Here is a 21,127-nt window from a genome sequence, read left to right on the forward strand (position 1 = left end):
ATCAGTGTCACCTATTTATGCAGGATGTGGAAATGCTTCTCAAGAACCCCAGATACAATACGCACTAAATACCAAGATCAGGAAACCAGCAGAACCAGACAGGGTGAATTAAACAGTTGATGATTAGCACCATTGCTCTTAACCATCACAGACAATCAACATTTAACTGGGCTGCATATTTACTGTAAATCACTTCTGTATCTGCAAAGTGGGTGCCTACTTTATTTTGTATTGTCAAAACTTTAAAGATTACACTATTAATATCAATTGCTTGCCTCAACTTCCAATGAATGGTTCCTGAACCCAAGTTTTCAAACACAAGGCCCGCGGGCCAAATCCGTCCCGCCAGGCCTTGCAATGTGGCCCGCACCGCCCTGTCATCACTGCACTCCGTTGCGTTTCCATCACAATGACAGTTTATGACTGTTCAGTAAACCATTCGGCCCGCGATTTAGGCTGGATTTTAGATTTTGGCCCCTTCTCTGATTGAGTTCGACACCCCTACTCTAATAGATATAATCTAGTCTGTCACAACTCAGTTTCTTCATATTAATTTTGATTATTAGAAGGTTCTACCAATCACTCAAGTTAGGAAACGTTAGGCATTGTTGAGAGCTTATTCTGTCATTTAACATAATAATGTAAAACAGCAACAGATACTAAATTCCACTTTAAATATAACTACTCTGTTGCCTAAAGAGTAAGGCATCAAAGTCCCAAAGGTTAACATAAAAATATCTTTTTCTCATTCTAACTCATCAAAACCAGAAATAACTTTTTCTATAGCTCTTTAATACTTCTAATTATAATCAACCTGAGAAGGTTAAAAATGGTAACAAAAACAAATGCATTTTTAAAATTATGATTTGAACTTGTTAGAAGGTAAACAAATATGAATGAAAATATAACCTTTCCTAAGAGCTGGGTTCTATGGGAATGCGGAAGCCTACCTATGGTCAAGTCCATCTCTGATCTCCTTCTATAAGTTGCATAGTCTGCACACCCATACATGCTAACACACTTGCACACACACACAAATAACTTACACAAAGCCATTAAGCACAGAGAAATCCACTTTTCTCTATTTTCTTAATTTATTAGCAATAATCTTCAAAAGAAAACTTCTGAGATTTCAACAGCTTAAGGGTATTAACAAAGACACAATGGTGAAGACAGGGGCTTTGTACACATTGTCTTTGATAGTTTTTTATAATAACTTTTCTTAAAATAATCTTTATATGCTTGATCTTTTCTGCCTGGTTAACTGATTTCATTTAACACAGATAATTTTCTAACTCAAGAGTTTACTTGGAATACAAACTCCATTAAAGGTCAATATAAAAATATAGGAAACTTTTCCTCCCTGATGCACAAATCCCACTAGTTACATAAAGATTCTGTTGTTTCATTTACAAATATAAAAATTTATTAGAAAAGTATGCCTACTAAATTTTGTCATATTTTCATCTAAATATGTGACAAATTTCATTGCACAAAGAAAGGCATAGGCAGTATTTTTCTTAAAAAAATGTTTCTAGTTAGAGAAATAGTGTTAACTAATAATATACCAGCAATTTTTACTATGTTCAGGATGTTTTTGTTTTTGGTATTAGCTAATGCACCAAAAGAAAACACAAAGAAAAGTAAAACACAATTTCAGCATGCTTCGTATAAATTCTTTGTCTTTCAAAATATGCTTTTTCATAGTTATAACACATTTGGGTGTATCCTTGGTTTTGTGACTAAACAAAGACACTTTTTAGAAACTCCAGCACATATTATTAGCCAATTAAAGGATCATCATCATCTTCTTGTAACTGAAGTCGGGAAAATGGCTGCGGTGCAGACAGTCTATTCTGCATGATTATGAAGAGGCACGTTAGAATGGTTAAGATCAAGAGTACACCAAAAACAATTCCAATGGCTTCTGGGAGTCTAATGCACCACTGGTCAACTAACAAACACTGAATATGACCAAAGGTTCCATTATTGGGACGTGGTTTTAAGCCCAGGATTTGGCACATCATTGGATAAATATCCACACTGTCAATTGTGCATTGTTTGTAGCCTTTGTGAAATGCAGGACCGTGGGCAGCCAGAAATGGATGCATGCTAGACAAGGAATTGTCATAACCATGGTCACCTACTGAAAAAGAACAAAAATAATGTTAGTAAATAATCTATTAGAAAATAACTTGCTGTGCATGTAATTATACTAGTCTTGCCAGTATAATTCCCAGACCATTAGAATTCTGATCTGTTGAACCAGACAGGGGCCAGAAATACCATTTTCTATTTTCTTCAACTCAGCCATGTTCCCTTTTTCATACACACATCCCTTTTTCAATCAATCATAGTGGCTTTAAAATGATTTCTCAATCTTACGTACTTATTTTTCAGTCCTAGCCCCACCTATTTTACCTGTTACTTTCTAGCACTATTTGCGAAAGCCCACTATAAACAGCACCAGGGAGAAAATGTGGTCTGGCTGAAAAGTCCTGAGTAACTGGGGAAGAGTGAGTTAAAACCACTGAATGGTGAAGAAGTGAATGTGCAGACTTACCTATGTCAATTGCTCCTGTGATAAGAAATAGGGATATATAATATTAGAGGCCCAGTGCTTGTATTCATGCAATGGTGGGGTTCCGTGGCCTGGCCTGCAGGAATTAGGCAGAAACTGGCTCTCTGACATTGCAAGAGGGCACAGGCCAGGCCGAGGGACCCCCACCGGTACATGATCAGGGAGGGGAGGGATTACAGGAGGGCTCCAGAGCATGTCTGGCCCATCTAGCCCAGTCCCAATCGTGGTCTGCCAGTTGAGGAGGGACTGTGGGAAGTTGACAGGCTGGGGAGAAACCACAAGAGGGCTCCAGCAAATTTCCGGCCCATCTTGCCCAGTCCCGATCGGCTGGACCCCAGCAGCAAGCTAACCTACTGGTCAGAGTGTCTGCCCCTAGTGGTCAGTACGCATCATAGTGACTGGTTGAATGGTCTAACGAAAGGTCGGACACTTAGCATATTAGGCTTTTATTATATAGAATACTACTCATTCATTGACAGTTAATGAACAACTCTACCTGAAGGGCCAGGTAACTACAAACGTCACAGATGAGATTCTTATACTAAATGTGAAGTCTACCCAGAGGATTCCAACTTATAATGCCAGTGAAAGATTAACTCAAAGAAAAATGTGATGGTCTCTAACCAAAGCCACATACCAGATTCTCAAAATTTAGCTTTATTTTAACAAACATTGCCTTTTATATTTATATATTTTTTATTACATTTGTATTGATTTCAGAGAGGGAGGGAGAGAGAGATAGAAACATCAATGATGAGAATCATTGTTGGGCTGCTTCCAGCACGCCCCCTACTGGGCATGTACACTTGACCACAATAAAATTTGGGACCCTTTAGTTTGCTCTATCCATTGAGCAAAACCGGCTATGGCAACAAATATTGCCTTTTAATGAACATCACTTGCAATTAATAAGCTTCCACTTTCACATGAAATGCAGGGTCAACGTGATGAGTATACCAGTGTTTTATTATTCTTTAATTATATGTTTAAAATATTTCAAAATAAAAATGCATATGACCGCCGAAACTGGTTTGGCTCAGCGGTAGAGCGTCGGTCTGCGGACTGAAAGGTCCCGAGTTCGATTCCGGTCAAGGGCATGTACATTGGTTGCGGGCACATCCCCAGTAGGGGGTGTGCAAGAGGCAGCTGGTCAATGTCTCTCTCTCATCGACGTTTCTAGCTCTCTTTCTCTCTCCCTTCCTCTCTGTAAAAAATCAATAAAATATATTTTAAAAAATAAATAAATAAAAATGCATATGACCAATATAATAAAAAGTGGAATACAACACTATACATAAAAAGATATTATTCATTAATGTAAAAATATGCAAGTATGTGTAATAGGAAAAATATTAGAAAGGCAAAAAACTCCCACAATTAACATTTGTCTGTATGTACTTCAATATTAAGGGGTAATTGATTCTTTTTCTTCTCTTTTCTAAACATTTCTGTATTTTCCAAGTTTTTAACAGTGGGTATATGACAAATATCTAATAATCAAAGCATAATATGCTAATTAGATTGGACATCCTTCTGGACCACCTTATGGATGAAGGCTGGGCTGCAAGGGAATCCCAAGTCCCTGGTGCCTGCCAGCAGCTGGAGGGAAGCCCAGGTCCTGGGTTCCTGCCTGTTGCCAAAGGGAAGCCAGTGCCAGCAGTCGGGGGAAGGAAGGCCGACTCTTGCAAAAATTTCATGCAACTGGCCTCTGGAAAATAGTATCTGGTTCCATTGATTCTGGTTTTATTCTTTTCTAAATTGCTTTAGATCAGGGACTGCAAACAACATCCCCTTGCCAAATTCAGCTCTCTACTTGCTTTTGTAAACAAAATTTCAGTGGAACACCCCATGCCAATTTACAGATATTATCCATGGCTGCTTTCCCATTGTAAAGGAGAGTTGAACAGTTCAGATCAGCTGGCCCACAAAGTCTAAAATGTGTATTTACTCTCTGGCCATTTACAGAAAGGGTCCTGACCCCTGCTATTGACTACAAAATCATGCATTCTTTTTAAAGTATTCAAATTGAATTTAGCATATGGATAAAGAAGCTTGTTTCCAGGAAGACCTATAACTCTCCCCTATACATCATCTGTGTTTTAAGAGGGATTTCAATACATCTATTTTGTTTACCCAGTGCATTTTTGGAAGTTTACTTTCTGGTTCTTGTCCAATGTACAAAAATGTTGTAGCATTTAGGTAAATAATTTCATCATTGGGAAAAGGTTACTTGGACAAATTTTTTTTAAATATATTTTTATTATCAGAGAAGAAGGGAGAGATAGAACATCAATGATGAGAGAGAATAATTGGTTGGCTGCCTCCTGTGTATCCCCTACTTGGGGATCAAGCCCAAAACCTGGGCATGTGCCCTTGACTGAAATCAAACCCAGGACCCTTGAGTCCAAAAGCCAATACTCTATCCACTGAGCCAAACCAGCCAGGGCTGGAAATTTTTTTTTTTAACATAAAAAATTGAGAAATTTGAACTAGCTAATCTCTTCCTGTTTATAGTATTTTGTTCCTTTTCTTTTTTTTTTTTTTGTTTCCTTATTTATCTTTTACTTTCTACAAATGAGAACCTATCTTAAAAGTTACTGAGAATAACTGCAGTTTTGGTAAGAAAGTAAAACTATACCTTTACCCTTAGGGTCACCCAACCTTCTAATGCAAGGGTGACATTGTGGTTATTGTGACATGCTATCAAATAAAAATCTGAGAATTAAATGAAGAACTCCCAATGATGTATTAGTTGAAATTGAACTAATTACATTGGGTCAACATCTCTAAGTGAAAATATTCTGTTAAAAGAACAATGTCAATTTATGATTTATCCCTATGACATACGAGAAATACCCTAAATACTTACATTTTAGTGATGAATTATTGAGCACAATTGTCCAGCCTTCATCAGCAACCAAAATAATAGGCTGAATTCGATCATTATGTTGGTAATGAAACCTGGCAGGAATGTCTTCTTTGAGATAAACATTCATGTGAGAGCTACAGTTTTTTAGTTTGTTATAAACCTCTGTTTTATCTGAAGAAAAAGGAGATAGTAAAGAAAAAAGTCATGATTGATTGATAAGGAATAAATACTTCTAACTAGAATAACTGGAAACAAAAATACTGAACAATATAATCTATTTAATTCTCAAAAAAAAAAAAGAGAGAGAATAATCATGTGACAGTGTTGGGACACACAGACACACACACACACACACACACACACACACTTTTTTCAAAGTATTCACATAGCTCTTTTTTCATATTGTTATTATTCCTGGTGGACTTTTTATACAAAGGGGACAATTTTCACATCTAGCTTCCTCAGTAAATATTAACTAATTACATATTACTACTCATCACTAATTCTATCAGTAAACAAAAGGTATATCTCACCCAAATATTCCGGATGTTTTCAAGGGTAAAAGTTTCTTTTTTCCATTTGTGTTAATTACAAAATACACCCAAAAGCAAAGAAATGATAATTCTCAATATAAGTCTTAAGCTAATAGTTTTGTTTTAAAATTTGTAAAATAGGGGAAAACATATAATTCCACTCTAGAGTAAGTGTAAGAATAGATGGTTCTTAACTGCAAAAATCCAGACCTTTATTCTCTTATAAAACCCTCAAACCATTGCCCCATTCAAATATCCCTTGGCTAAAATTTACTTACTTATTTTGGGAAGTATTGCAGCAACTGGAGTCAAATCTATAAGAGTGTAGTCTGAACGATTGAGACAGAGATCCAAGTTTATCAGTCTTTCCTTAGAACACTGGGTCATCCCATGATCGCTTGTAATGATCACATTAAGATTCTCCCACAATCCTAATATCTTGAGTTTGTGGACTAAGTCACCAATAAGGTCATCTATTTCTTTCAACACTCTGCTCATATTTACTTTATCTTCGGGTCCATATTTATGTCCACTTGCATCTGGTTCTTCCCAATAGAGTGCTGCAAAAGTAACTGGTGGATTTGAATTGCTCAGCCACATGGTAATATTATTTAGTCTCTCCTCAAATGATACAGAGGAGCTATAATTCATAAAATAGGAAGGCGTGGTATTGTGAATGGGTATATCGGTGCCAGGCCACATAGCAGCAGCACTTGATCTGTTCTCTTGAAGCTCGTTGGTTACCCAAATAGGTACTGCCTCATTCCACCAAAAAGGATCCCTGTCATTTAAGTCAGAAAAATATTTCTTGGTAATTACATCATACATGGAATTAGCTACAATGCCATGGCTTTCTTCATACAAGCCTGTCACAATACTATAGTGGTTTGGAAATGTCTTTGTGATGAAAACATTCTTAACGTGCTCCACTAAGATACCTTCTTTAATAAAATTCTGGAGATGAGGAAATTCATAGTTCTGTAGATAGTCCGCTCTGAAGCCATCAAAGGACACTAGTAATAACTTCGGTGGCAAACTGTAAGAAGAGTTACCTCTACAAGCAGTTATAAGTCCAGAAAATAAAAGTATTACTAATAACTTCATATTGAACGTGTTGAAGGAGAGCAATCAGGTTCCTAAAATATAAAAACAAAACAACAACAAAAAAAACAACAATGCATAAGCAGTAATACTATTTGACTTGGATTAGGTTTTAAAAGTTTAGCCACCAGGAGAAGAGAACCAATATTTAAACTTTTTATATACTAGATTTACCTCTGTCAACTTAAAAATTAAATAATGCCATTTACTGAAAAGCAACTGAATAAAGTTAATTGGAAAAACTAAAAATTGCCTTTACTTGTCCAGTTTCCTTTTATTTTATTTATTTTAAATATATTTTATTGATTTTTTTACAGAGGAAGAGAGAAGGATAGAGAGTTAGAAACATCGATGAGAATCATCGATCAGCTGCCTCTTGCACAACCCCTACTGGGGATGTGCCCACACCCAAGGAACATGCCCTTGACTGGAATTGAACGCGGGACCTTTCAGTCTGTAGGCCAACGCTCTAGCCACTGAGTCAAACCGGTTTTGGCTAGTTTCCTTATATATATGTCCTGCCCCAGCATGCATGCTCTGAAAGGGAAATGGGCCATTTGTATACGCTATATAATACTCGTGTTTGGCTACCTTGCTTGTTTGAAATTAGAAATTTAGAAATTATTCTAAAAGATTAATAACAACAGATGAAGAAACAAAAAGTATCCCTTTTCACAAAGCAGAAATAGTGCCCAGCTTTCTGAGGCTCCAGAGAGGGAGATTACCATTCCATTTAATGACTAGTCCTACAGAAATAGGTGGTAGAAATTCCAACATATTGGCTCACCACCAGTTATTGTTGAAAAAAAATACTGGCATACAATATAAGAGTAAGAAATAAATACTATTTGAGAGAAAGCCCCACCTCAATCTGAGCCTTTACAATATGCACAAAAAGCTGACAGGCAGACAAGACTATAGGGACCTGCAGACGACAGTAACTTCTAAAGAAACTCAACAGCTGTTGAAATGAACTTCATTACCACATCCCTCTTAGTCTTCCCTTTTACTGTCAAAGGCATATGTATTCAACCTAATATCTCAGGTTCAGAGCTCTCTGATTTTTCACTCATTTTTAATAATCCACAAATGACAAAAAGAGCTTTCCCCTAATAAATCTCCCTGCCTTTAGACTCGATCTTCTTTGGGCCCTAAAATAAAAATATCTGTGATTTAGGTAGAATGCTTCACTATAGATGGTCAGGCTACCCCTTCCATCATAATAAGAGAGGAGGTGCAAAGGAGTGAGCTAACAGGTTGGAGGACTAGAGGTGAAGGGAGCTGCATTCTCTGAATTATACGAAGTAGGGTCATTTATTGAGAGGGAGTAGGGTGGTTTGAGAAACACAGAGAAATGGCAGATGTGGAGGATAGGTGAGAGTACAAGGAAACAGCAGTTTTTTGTGGTCAATGTTGACAGCAGATACCATGAAGTTTTAGAGTGACACTGTTGATTGGCTTTCTGTAGCAATTTCCTGACTCAGGCATGAACAAAACATACAGCTGAACATACCTAGGCTTGAAACTAAAGTATGGTGATGGAAGCTAAAGTTGATATCATCTAAAGAATGGCTGATATTTGAGCTGCAGCATTTAAATTGAAACTAATGTAGATGTAAACAGAGAGGTTTTTAGACTTGAGGTCTGATGAAGTCAAAGAACCTGTGTTTTAAAAGTAACTTTCAGTGAGAATTGTAAGGATGTGGGGTTGTGGTCAGAGTGAGGTGAATGAATTCATCATGCCAGAATAAGACTTGTGGTATGGCCAGGGGAACATGCACCTAGAAGTCCAGTTAACTAATATGATGATTAAGTTCACAAGTCATTAATTGTGTTGTTCTTTTTCCCAACTAGAATGCAATTACTTGAGGTCAGAGACTTCCCCCCCCCCCCCCCAAACATACTTCATACTAGATGGTCTGTGTATGTATGCCGGAGTTCTTGTTCCAGCCTTAAGGGTTCTGCAATCTGGAGAAAGGCTGTGTGTAACTGAATAAGAATCCAGAGATGAAAGATAATTTTGAAAGGCACTGGGGGTCAAAGGAGCCTGGCTGAAGATACCAGGTTCTCCTTGTTTCAGGACCCCTTGCTTTTTATTAACACATATTATCCTATAGCAAGGTGGAGGGGCAATAGATAAACTTCAAATATATACACTTCAAAGGGTAGGGTATCTGTACAGAAGCATTGTCAGATTGGGGAATAGTCAGTAGGAGGCAATAACATGTAGATTAAGATGCCCTGAGCTGTCTGGCAGCAAACAATCATCCTATTCAGGTTTGGGGGAAATGCCTTTAGCCATTCTAACAGGCGATAACATGTATAACTCAGCCCTTGTTGAGTCCCCAAGTTCCATCAATCTTTTGATGAAACTCTTACAATTATGACATTCTAGAATTGGCATCTGGCATATGTAGTTAATCAAATACTTACTAATTGAAGCTGTGACCCTCCAAAAACCAGGGACTTAAGATTTTGAAGATCAAAGGCACAGAATCTTTGTGTCTGAAAAATCTCCAGCATTTTAACCTGAGACGGGCTACCTCCTCAATATGGCGCATGGGTCCTCTACTGCTGCTGATCCATCCAAGAAACCAAAACCAATTCACAATAACAAAAACCACCTTTCCAAAGAAATGAGTAACAATTCTAAGTACAAGACACATACTTTGCACAGATGTAGCTCCAGTCCCACGTCAGCAATCTCAGCTGTTAAGACTCTAGACAGCAGTACTTCTCTTTTTATTCAGTATTTGGTGCCCCAGACCTAGTGTAATGCATCTCTTCCCTCAGTCAGTCATAACTGGGTCCAGACAACAACATCATGCAGGCTGCTGCCTAGATTCCAGAATCTCAGAACTTGTGTGGAGGGCACACAAGTCTCCATGAAAGCCTGGACTGAACAGATTTCTTGTTTTCTCTCAGTATAGCTACTTCCCAATACCAAAATATGTTTCCACTAAAGTAGACTAAAACAGCAAATAAGTGGCCTAGTATTCTAAAGATACTCACAGATCTATTTTATTTTATTTTATTGACTTCAGAGAGAAAGAGAGATAGAACTTTTAATGACGAGAGATAATCATTGATCTGCTATCTCTTGCACGCCCCACACTGGGAATCAAGCCTGTACCCTGGGTATGTTCCCTCACTGGGAATCGAACTTTGATCTCCTGGTTCATAGGCTGACACTCAACCATTGAGCAACAATGGCCAGGCACAAATGTATTTTTTAAAGGTTGTTTATCTATTGCCCTAGCTTTTGCCCTGAGTAACCATTCTACTTTCCCAACCAATCCCACTGCACAAAGTATTCTGCTGCCAAGTCAAATTTGATCTAGTATGTCAAACTGGACACATTCTCTGCACCTCTAAATTTTCCCCCTTTCCTATGTTCCCTAATATCTTAAAAGAGCTTCACCATTCTCTTGGTCACATAGAAATTTTCTGAGTATACCATCAGTTGCCAGTCTAGTCAACTTTATTCTTATATTATCTATTACAGCAGCAATTTTCAACCTTTTTGATATCATGGGACACATAAATTAATTACTAAAGTTCTACAGCACACCAAAATATATATTATATTTTTGGCCAATCTAATTTTTAAAAAATATATATTTTATTGATTTTGTACAGAGAGGAAGGGAAAGAGATAGAGAGTTAGAAACTTCGATGAGAGAGAATCATTGATCAGCTGCCTCTTGCACACCCCCTACTGGGGATATGCCCTCAACCAAGGTACATGCCCTTGACGGGAATCGAACCCAGGACCCTTCAGTCCCCAAGCCGACACTCTATCCATTGAGCCAAACCGGTCTCGGCATGGCCAATCTAATTTTTTAAAAAAGATATAATTTTGATTCATTCACTCCAGATGGTTATTGTTGTATTGGCTGTTGTCATTTTTTTATTTGAAAATCTAAAGGAAAAAAGGTCCATGCCCCTGACTGAACAGTCAGGTACTGCATCTTTTAAAAATTCTTGTGGCACACTAGTTGAAAATCTCTACAGTATAGTAGACATATGAATCACTGAGTGGACCTTGTTAAAAGCTCAGCTGTCCAGCCCTGTGTGGCTCAGTTGATTTAAGTGTCACCTAGGAGCAGGTATGGGAGGTAATCAAATCAATGTTTCTCTCCCTCTTTCTTTCTCCCTCTAAAATCAATAAAAACATATCTTCGGATGAAGATTTTTTTAAAAAATCAACTGTTTACTCTCCATATCTAGAAAATTCTGATTCAGTTGGTCTACAGTAGAGACCAGGAGCCTTCATTTTTAACAGCTATATATTCTTTTTCATCTCCACTGCTGCCCTATTTCTTAAAGTTCTCAATATTTCCTGAGAAAAATACTCTCTCTTTAACTGACCTTCCTACCTCAATCACCTTCCACTCCCACCTCAGTCACCTTCCCCTTTCTCACCCAATATCTGCCCCAACTTAATTTTTCTGGGCATAGCTCTGTTCATGACAACCCCCTAATTTTAAAAAAAAATGTTCAAAGTATCCACTGCTATACAAAAAGTCACAACACCTCCGCCTGGCATTTAAACCCCTCCATTATCCACTAAAAATCACTAAAAAAAAAATACTTAAAGAAATAATTGCCAACCCTAATTTCCATTTACCATATCTGGCCACTCAGTGTATATCTTTATAGTAAAAAGTACCTTCTTGAGAAGAATCAATCTTGCATTCTGAGTCTTTGGATTTCACTGTCACAATCTGTCTGAAATGTATTACAAAGACATGAAAAGACAATAATCATTTATCTAGGTGACCTGCAGGTGACTTATAACAGTTCTTCAGTAACAGTCTATGCTTCCAAAAACATCCTAAAGTTACTCCCTATATGTGTAGTTCTGTCCAAACTCTCTTACAGATCATTACCAAAAAAATCATTCAATAAATATACAATATAACTAAGTCTGAACACTAAAATATACATGCTGTTTATCAAGAGACAAGAATGTTATACTTTTTAAATACTGAAAATAGGAGCATAAATAATCAGGACAATGAATCAACTTGTCACCTTGAAAGAACAAAGACAAGCTTGAATGAACATTGCAGACACCACCAAAACTTTTTGTACTTCTATGCTTGAGATCCATGCACCACAAAAGTATTGTTTATAAAACCAAGCTCTTCAAGAAATTACTACAAGTAGAATATCATAGTATGCATAAAACTTTTCCAATAGAGTTACTTATAAGAGCAGAGGGGTTCCAAGAAAATTCAACTAATGGTGGTGGACAACTAGATATCCAAATCCAAAAGAATGAATTTAGACCCCTCATCTCATACCATACACAAAAAGTAAGTCAAAATGGATCATAGACCATGAGGATTAGAGTGAATAAATAAAATGGATTCACTATAGTAAAGCTGCTAAATTACTAAAATCAAGTAGGTTGATATCTGAGGAAAAGATTCTATTCTTATTTTAACTAGCCTGGAATATTAAATTTTTGAATATTCCAGTTCTGCATCAATAGATATCAAACCTCCACTAATCCTCTGATTACCCCTGAACGTTCACCTGTCCAGACCACCTAACATACTTTATTCAGATCATCGGTTATCTAGAGCAGCGTTTTTCAACCGAGATGTTGCTTGGTGTGCCGTAGGTGCAGACAAGACAAGAATTTTATAATTTTTCACTATTTTGTTTACTTAATATTTCATAATAAAGTAATTATAAAATACTTTCTTTGTGTTTGATTCCTATTCAAGAGAATTACTTTATATATAGTCAATATAGGCACAGAGTTAAATTTTTTAACATTTTCTAATGGTGGTGTGCGTCGTGATTTTTTTCATGAAACTAGTGTGCCTTTGCCCAAAAAAGGTTGAAAAACACTGATCTAGAGGATTACAACTTGGACCAATCCAAAGACTCAGAATGCAAGATTGATTCTTCTCAAGAAGGTACTTTTTACTATAAAAACTCTCAGCTTCTCTTCCTTTTTTCAGAACATTCTGGATATTTACCTAGCTGTGTAATATCTTTGAATAAATCTTTATCATTTATTTCTAGCTAAAGCCTCCTGATTCATGTATGATTAGTCAATAACCAATATTATAAACTAAAACTATATATATATAAAATCTTAGAAGAAAATACAGGAATAATTTTTTATAAACTTAGGTTAAGCAATGTCTTCTTAGATATAGCACCAAAAGCATGAGTTACAAAAACAGAATTTGACTTTCTTGAAATTGTAATTAAATACTTTAATGTTTCAAAGGATACCATACAGAATGGGAATCCACAGAATGAGAGAAAATATTGGCAAATCATATGTCTGATAAGGAATATATAAAATATATGTATTATATACGTATAATGAATGTCCAGATTATTATGATCTCTGAATGCATAATAATCTGGCCACTCAGTGTGAGTGTGTTTGTGTGTGTGTGTGTGTATACACACACACACACACACACACACACACACACACACATATATATTTTGGAGGCCCAGTGCATGAATTCATGCATGGGTGGGGTCTGGCCAGGCTGGCCACGGGGAGAGGACATGGACAGTTGGCTGGCCTGCCTGCTGGTTGAACTTCTGGTAGAGGGGACAATTTGTATATTAGCCTTTTATTTTATAAGATATACACTGAGTGGCCAGATTATTATGCATTCATAGATCATAATAATCTCACCACTCAGTGTATATACAGAATATGTAAAAAAAAAACTATAACAACTCAGTAATAAAAGTCAAATAATTCAATTAAAAATGAGGGAAGATCCTAAAAACAATTATCCATAGATATACAGATGGCAAATAAGCACATGAAAAAATGTTCAACATCATTAGTCATCAGTGTAATGGAAATCAAAACCACAATGAGATACCACTTTACACCCATTATGATGAATACAGTAATCAAAAAGACAAAAGCCTAAGCCGGTTTGGCTCAGTGGTAGAGCGTCGGACCTGTGGACTGAAGGGTCCTAGGTTCGATTCCGGTCAGGAGCATGTACATCATCGCTCTCATCGACGTTTCTAGCTCTCTATCTCTCTCCCTCCCTCTCTGTAAAAAAATCAATAAAATATATATTTTTTAAAAGACAGAAAATAACAAATGTTGGGAAGAATACAGAAAAATTGGAACCTTTTTATACACTGCTAGTAAGAATATAAAATGGTACAATCATCACTTAGAAAACATTTTACATTTTGGCAGTTTTTAAAATAAAGTTATCACAGGATCCAGTAATTCTACTACTATGCACATGCAAAAGAGAAATTAAAACATTATGACCACAGTAAAACATGTACCAAATACTCACTACAGCATTATTCCTAGAGCCAAGAGATAGAAACAATTCAAATGTCCATCCATCAAGTGATAAATGGATAAATAAAATGTGGTATATCACACAATGGAATATTATTTGGCAATCAAAAGCAATGAAGTACTAATGCTACAACTTGGAAAAACCTTGAAATATTATGCTAAGTGGAAGAAGGCAGTCACAAAAGATCACTTATTCTATCATTCTTTTTATTTAACATGCCTAGACTAGGCAAAACTACAGAAAAGGGAAGTATATTAGTAGTTATCATTGAACAAAGGGTTGGGGAGAAATGTTAATGGGTATAAGGTTTCTTTTTGGGTGATAAAAATGTTCTCAAATTATCTGTGGTGATTTTGCACAACTCTAATATTTTACACTATAAATGAATGAAATGGATTGTATGTGATGAGAGAGAAGAAAATGAAATTGTAATCTTAAAAGCATCTAAAAATGCCCTGCTACAAAACAGGTAGCATCTTTGAAGTCTCATTTTACCTAAAAAATTATGTGAAGTGTGTACTTCATGATACAGACTTGGGTGTTTTAATGGGAAAATATTTTACACCACTTCTCATATGGGAGAAAGAAAGAAAAAAAAACAACCACAAAAACAAAAAACAATATAAGCCTCTCTCTCACATAAAATACATAAGAATCAAACTCTTTCTTCTCCAAATCTTGAGTAGAAAGGATGCTCAAGATACCTGGGCTGTTTATCCTGAGGTCAGTAATCCCGGCTTAATACCTTGCTAGGATCCAAGGGTCCCAGTCCTTGTCCCCAGAATTAAAGTACAGACAGCATGGAAACCACAAGAATCCCAGAATCTGAGCTCATTCTTAGTAGATGGGCAACCTCTGGCAGATCTAACTCCTCCTAGCTTCAATTTCCTTGTGTGTAAAATGGGGATGCATAAAGTACTACAGAACAGACCCTCAAATTTAGTTTCCTTTTATGCATTCTAGTTACAAAGCTGTTATGTTGAAGAAAAAAAAAAAAGTGCACTATGACAGGCAGATGGTATTACTGTGAAACTATAAAATAACTAAAAATAATTTAGTCTAAACCCCTTTTTACATGTGATGAGGTTGAAGGTCAATGGTGGCCCAACCTCAGAAAGCAAGTAGTATGCCCTTACGAATTTCGACAAAGTTATGAGTCTAGTAACAGCAAGTTAACAAGTCTAATAACAATCTCCAAACGATTAACGGAACTTTTCCTGCCAGATCATCTTTCATTAGCAGCACCTGTATCTATGCTTTCCAAATACTGATTCATTATAATAAGGAGCGTTAAACTATAATTAAAACATCAATGAGATCTCAAGTGGTTTTCAATGTATGAAGATCACTGTTATATTAGAAAACATTGGGAGGCATTCTGTACTTTTTCAAAGCAATAATAACAATAATAATGATGCAGGGAAAAGAAAGCAGACTCATCTAGACTATGTCCAAATATTTCCCACAGCAACCAGAAGCAGTAGGTAGTTTTCTTCAATTAATGGACAATTCTCACTGACATTCTTAGTCCAGGTGAAGCTGGGAGAGTGTAACAGTTACAAGATAAGGTGAAAGGTATTTGTCACCATTAACATGCCACCACTTCATAATACAAAAGCTTTATTCTATGCACTTCACAAGTATTTGTAATGGAACTATTAATACAGCTTTAAAATAGAATTATTGTCTATGCACACAGAAAACATAGGTGGTTTCCTTCAGATTATTATTATTATCTTCATATTCTACGGGGGTGGGGGGAGAAACATTAAGTATTCAGTAAAAGACTTTCTCAGTCTTTTTTTTTTTTTTAAAGGATTCTAAATCATTCTCCAATTTTCCCACGCACATAAAATTGTCTAGCAAATATCTTCAAAACAGCCACAATTGTATTACCTTCTACAGAATAAAATACCCCTCCATGGACTCCATGCATTTTTAATCAAAATTTCTCCAAAGCATGTTGTAGCTAACTTAAAGGGTGGAGATAGTTTATTTATTATATTAAGTGCATTTCCTTAAGCGGCCTGGAAAAGGGGAGAAAACTCATTATTATTAAAAGGAGCAGGTGACTTCCTACAGTCCTTGGCATGGCCTTCGGTGGTTCAGCAAAAACCCTTTTTGGGCTCAGCCCCGGGATGGACGCGAACCCGCCCGTCGCCAGCGGCTGGACCCCGGGCACACGCCTCGCCGCGCCGCCCTCGGCCCCCGGACGATGGAATGCCACCACCTCGCAGGTCCGCGGTGCCCGGAAAGGAAGTGTTTGTCAAGTGCTTCACAAACAGGGCCCGGCCTGCGCACGGCACTGGGTCGTCCTCTCCCTCGGCTGCGTTGGCAGGAAATTCGTTTTCCATTTGGATTTTATCATTACCGACAACCCCAACCTGATATTGGGACAGATGCCTTGTGGATGCGTTTCTTTGCCATCCAATGCCCACCCCGCCTTGGCCCAGGGCTCCCCTCGATTTCACCTTCGCCCATCTTGACCTCTCCGCTGGCCTCCAGTCAACGTCCCCCTCGCCCCCTCCGTCCCCTCCGCCCCGCGGCCCCGCCCGCCCCCAACGCACCCGCTACCTGCGGGCCACCCCGCCTCCGCCTCCGGCGCCGCCCGCGTCCCAGGATGTGGGGGGACAGGGGGGTGAGAGAGGGCGTCTCGCAGCACCTCTCCTTTCAGATCCCCCGGGGGGCTGACTGGGGTGGCACTGCCGCCCAGAACCCGCGCGCGCCAAGCCTCCCTCCCTCCCTCACCTGCCGCCGCGGCCGCTCCTTTCCAGCGCGCGGAACCGGCGCTCGAGGGTCCCGGAGCGAAGGAGACGCGCAGGGCCAGGGGCGAGGAGCAGCGCTGCCCGAGGCGCCTGTGCAGTAGCGGCCCCCCAGCCACCGCCACCGCCACCGCCACCACCGTCACCGCCGCCACCACCGCCGCCGCGGGGAGCGCCCCCACCTCCGGGAATGCGCGCCGCCGGGTGCTGCGCTGTGCGGGCCGCCGTCCGTCCGTCCGCGGCGCGACAGCGGAACAGGCTCCGAGCGGTGGGCGCAGCGGTCGAGGGAGTCTGAGTCCCGCCCTCTGATTGGATGGCGGAGCCGCCGTCAGTGTAACGGCCTTTCCGATTGGTTAGACTCAGGTACCACCTGCGACAGCTGCTTAGGTGGAGTGGCACTGGACCTCGGGGCGGAGGTGTGTTCAGTCTTGGCCACCATGGCCCTTTTAAGCCATCGAGGGCTGCGTGCCCTTCAGAGGCCCTGAAAGAAGGGAGCCCTGGCTAAGGCCAAGTCCACGCCTCATGCCACTCCCACTTGGCCCTTAGGAAAGTCTGGGGCTTAGGTGTCCCCAGGGAGAAAAAAAACAAAACAAAAAACGACTTTGGCTGCACCGGGGCCTAGGACAAATCTAAAGCAGCATCAGCCAGTCCCGGTGAGTGGAGATAAACACATTGTGAGTACTACCATAGCAATATCTGTCTTAACATACAGGGGAGCACCTTTACACGAAGTTGAATGGCAGGCAGTTTACCGGTCAAGTGACAGGAAACACGGAAACATAGTCCTTGCAGGGAATTAGACTAATTAGGGAATCAGTCATCGGTACCAGCAAAGAAATGGGCACTTCCTTAGACAGCCGCATGGGGGATTGTGCTAATCCCTGTAGTTGGAAGTTTAGGCAAACAGTCAATGTAACTTGAAGCTTACTACTGGAAACAGAAATTAGCAAACAGAACTACCGTAGATTTTTCTTAACACTTGGGTTACCCCAGTATGGTGGGCAAAGAGCAGATAGAATCTTTTGTAACTGCAGTGCCAAGTGCAGAAGCTGGCATAGAAAAAGTACTTACTAAGTGATTGTTGAGTTTAATGGGGCGGTTTAAGGGGCTCTGTCTTCTAGTATTGGAAATAATGTATCCTATGTGATCAGACCTGGCCCTAAGCGGATCTGCCTCGTGCTAGATCGTAGTCTGTGGGGTCTTGACTTTGTGAAGAAAAGATTTCACAACATTAGTCCAGGTGACTACGAGGGTACCTTTATGGAAGCTGGGACAGTGAAACAAAGAAGGCCTTAGCGGAGAAGCAGCAACAGGATAGCCTAGGCTGGGCTGCTTTGGCTCCCTGGGAAGTCAGAGAAAAGAGGGGCTTGTAGAGAGGTTTAGGGGGTTAGCCTGGGACAGGCTGCTGCTACCCATTGCTGGCCTGGTTTCAAGTCTTTTGGGGTTCCTGAGAGTTTAGGAGACACATAACTATGCGGAAAGAAGAGAGGGAAGAGAGAGAAGGGAAAGGTGCAGGCATGCTCTCCAGAGGAAGAGGGAGTGCTGGGTCTTTTGTCTTGAGGGGCTTTATCTCTCGTAGGCAGGAATCTTAGGGGGAGGTTTCACCAGAGTGTTTCAATAGAATATTCATTGATAGATGAAATAGAGAAGGGGGCCGGAGACTGGGATGCCAGGACACAAGCTTTATTGGAGAGAAGAGTAACACTGCAGGCTGCTGAGAGAGAGAGAGAGAGAGAGAGAGAGAGAGAGAGAGAGAGAGAGAGAGAGAGAGAGAGAGAGAATGAGCAGAAGAGCGCAAGGGCCGGGGTACAAGCACCTTTAAGGATAGGGGACGGGGCTTAGGGCACTTAGCACACGCTGATTGGTGGTTTCATGTAAGGCCTATGATTAGGGACCTAGGGACTTAGGAATGGGGGTTTAGGGTGTTTGGCAGGTGCTGATTGGTGGTTCAATACCCAGGGATGTCCGGCTGAGGTGGAGTTTATGTCTCAGCTGGAGGAAGGGAGGATCTTTCATTCATCAGTTTTTCAAAGGTACTTTTTCATGGTCCCGGTCTCTGCTGATTGGTTAGCACCAGGGCAGGATATCATTACTCAAGGCAGCTTGTCCTGAGGCTGCCACGGCATCACTTACCTGGATTTGCTGCTCTTTCGGACCTGGAGTTGAAATACAATGGAGGTCCAGATAAATCTTTAGGGAGGAAAGGTGGGGGGGGAGGGTAGAGGGAGGAGTGCAAACCACATGACCAGTGATATGCTAGGGAGGAGGGGCAAGGTCCTTGTTCTCCCTCGTTCTCCTGTTGCCAAGACTTTCCACTTTGGTGACCTTCTGTACTTGGCCCATTGTCCTTGCTGTGCTCATGTCTGTCTAACTGCCTACCATATCTGGACTATTAACCTGCAATAGTGGACCTTAGACGTTGTGGGGGTCCAGAAGAGTCACCCACATATGCCTCTGTGGTATGCAGATTGTCTTTGAGCTATTGAACTAAAGGCAATTTTAGCCGTCAGATTCAGGAGAAACTTCTGCCCCACCCCCTCCCTTAACTGCCTAAAGGGCCTTGCCCAATAAGACATTATCAGCAATAACCTTTTCAACCACCTTTATAGTCTAGCCGAATAAACTTTGATTTATTAAACATCTGCTCTTCTAATCATACTGCAGTGACTCTTTGCAATCCCGAAGGTGCTTACTTCATCAGAATGTCTTATATACCTCAGTCCTCCTTTCTGTCTCTGAACCTCCAGTGCATATGGGGATCTCTGAACCTATCATCTATGCAGGGTTCCCATACACATGTATGTATTAAATTTTGGTTATATTCTTTTGCTAATTTATATCATGACTGATTATTAGACCAGCCAGAAGATCCTTCGGGTTCTGAGGTTGGCCCCATGGGTGTTTAGAGTATAACCATCACCAAGACCTGAAGGTCTGGAGACAGCTGCAGGAACAGTGTGGGGCTAGATACATTCTCTTGATTATTAGTTTGTGATAAATCCTCCCTTCCTCCAGTTGATGGACAGACGTAAACCCCACCTGCGGCCAGACATTCGTGAGCTCTGAACCACCAATCAGCACCTGCCAAATCCCCTAGGCCCCCCCATTTCTAAATCCCTAGGTCCCTAATCCTCAATCAGCTTGTGCTGAGTGCCCTAAGCCCCGCCCCCTATCCTTAAAAGTGCTTGTAACCCTGGCGCTCGCTCTCTTCCGCCCCTCTCTGTGGAAGCAGCCGGCAGGGGTACTCTTCCCTCTAATAAAGCCCGTGTGTGTCCTGCCATCCGTCTCTGGTTACCTTCTCTATTTAATGTATCACTTTGTACCTTCATAAATTAATTACATGTCAAACCTCAAGGCTGGCCTGGGCATTGCTGATTTGGGGGACCTTGGATTCCCAGGCTGTCACAACTGGAAGGCCTGGCAGAGGCCACGTGGTTCGGTCCCTGGTATCCGCCAGATCTTGGGTCAGTGTGTCGACCTACTTGAGCCTCTATTTCTCTCTTAAAAAAAATTAAAAAAAAAAAAATAAATAAATAAATATATATATATATATATATATATATATATATATATATATATATTATTGATTTTTTTACAGAGAGGAAGGGAGAGAGAGAGAGAGCTAGAAACATTGATGAGAGAGAAACATCAACCAGCTGCCTCTTGCACACCCCCTACTGGGGATGTGCCCACAACCCAGGTACATGCCCTTGACCGGAATCGAACCTGGGACCTTTGAGCCTCTATTTCTCATCTCTTATAGTATCAACCTCTTAGAGTTCATGTCAAGTAAATGAAATGGGATAAAGCAAGTAAAGTATTCAGCCCCGTGTGTGACTTGGAAAATGGTAGTGATTATTATCACTAGGAAATGTTCCCCAATCTGAACAGTGATCAGAGGAAGGCTTGTGACAGGGTGAGATGCTTCCTCTCTCTGAAGGCCTTCAGGCTAATAGCTT

The 21,127-nt window shown here is 40.0% G+C and overlaps 1 protein-coding gene across 1 annotated transcript; it reads right to left on the reverse strand.

The window, feature by feature from the left end:
• Window positions 1-802: 802 nt before the first annotated feature.
• Window positions 803-17,288, reverse strand: ENPP4 (ectonucleotide pyrophosphatase/phosphodiesterase 4). Its single transcript, XM_036415101.2, has 4 exons — window positions 17,155-17,288; window positions 6,262-7,119; window positions 5,451-5,621; window positions 803-2,146 (listed from the first exon to the last, which is right to left on the reverse strand). Exons 2-4 carry the CDS (start codon window positions 7,085-7,087, stop codon window positions 1,782-1,784), a joined length of 1,362 nt encoding a protein of 453 aa, XP_036270994.1. The 5' UTR covers window positions 7,088-7,119; window positions 17,155-17,288; the 3' UTR covers window positions 803-1,781.
• Between the last annotated feature and the right edge of the window lie 3,839 nt (window positions 17,289-21,127).

The sequence above is a fragment of the Pipistrellus kuhlii genome, unplaced genomic scaffold (genome assembly GCF_014108245.1).
Source record: "Pipistrellus kuhlii isolate mPipKuh1 unplaced genomic scaffold, mPipKuh1.p scaffold_m20_p_5, whole genome shotgun sequence".
Lineage (NCBI taxonomy): Eukaryota > Metazoa > Chordata > Mammalia > Chiroptera > Vespertilionidae > Pipistrellus > Pipistrellus kuhlii.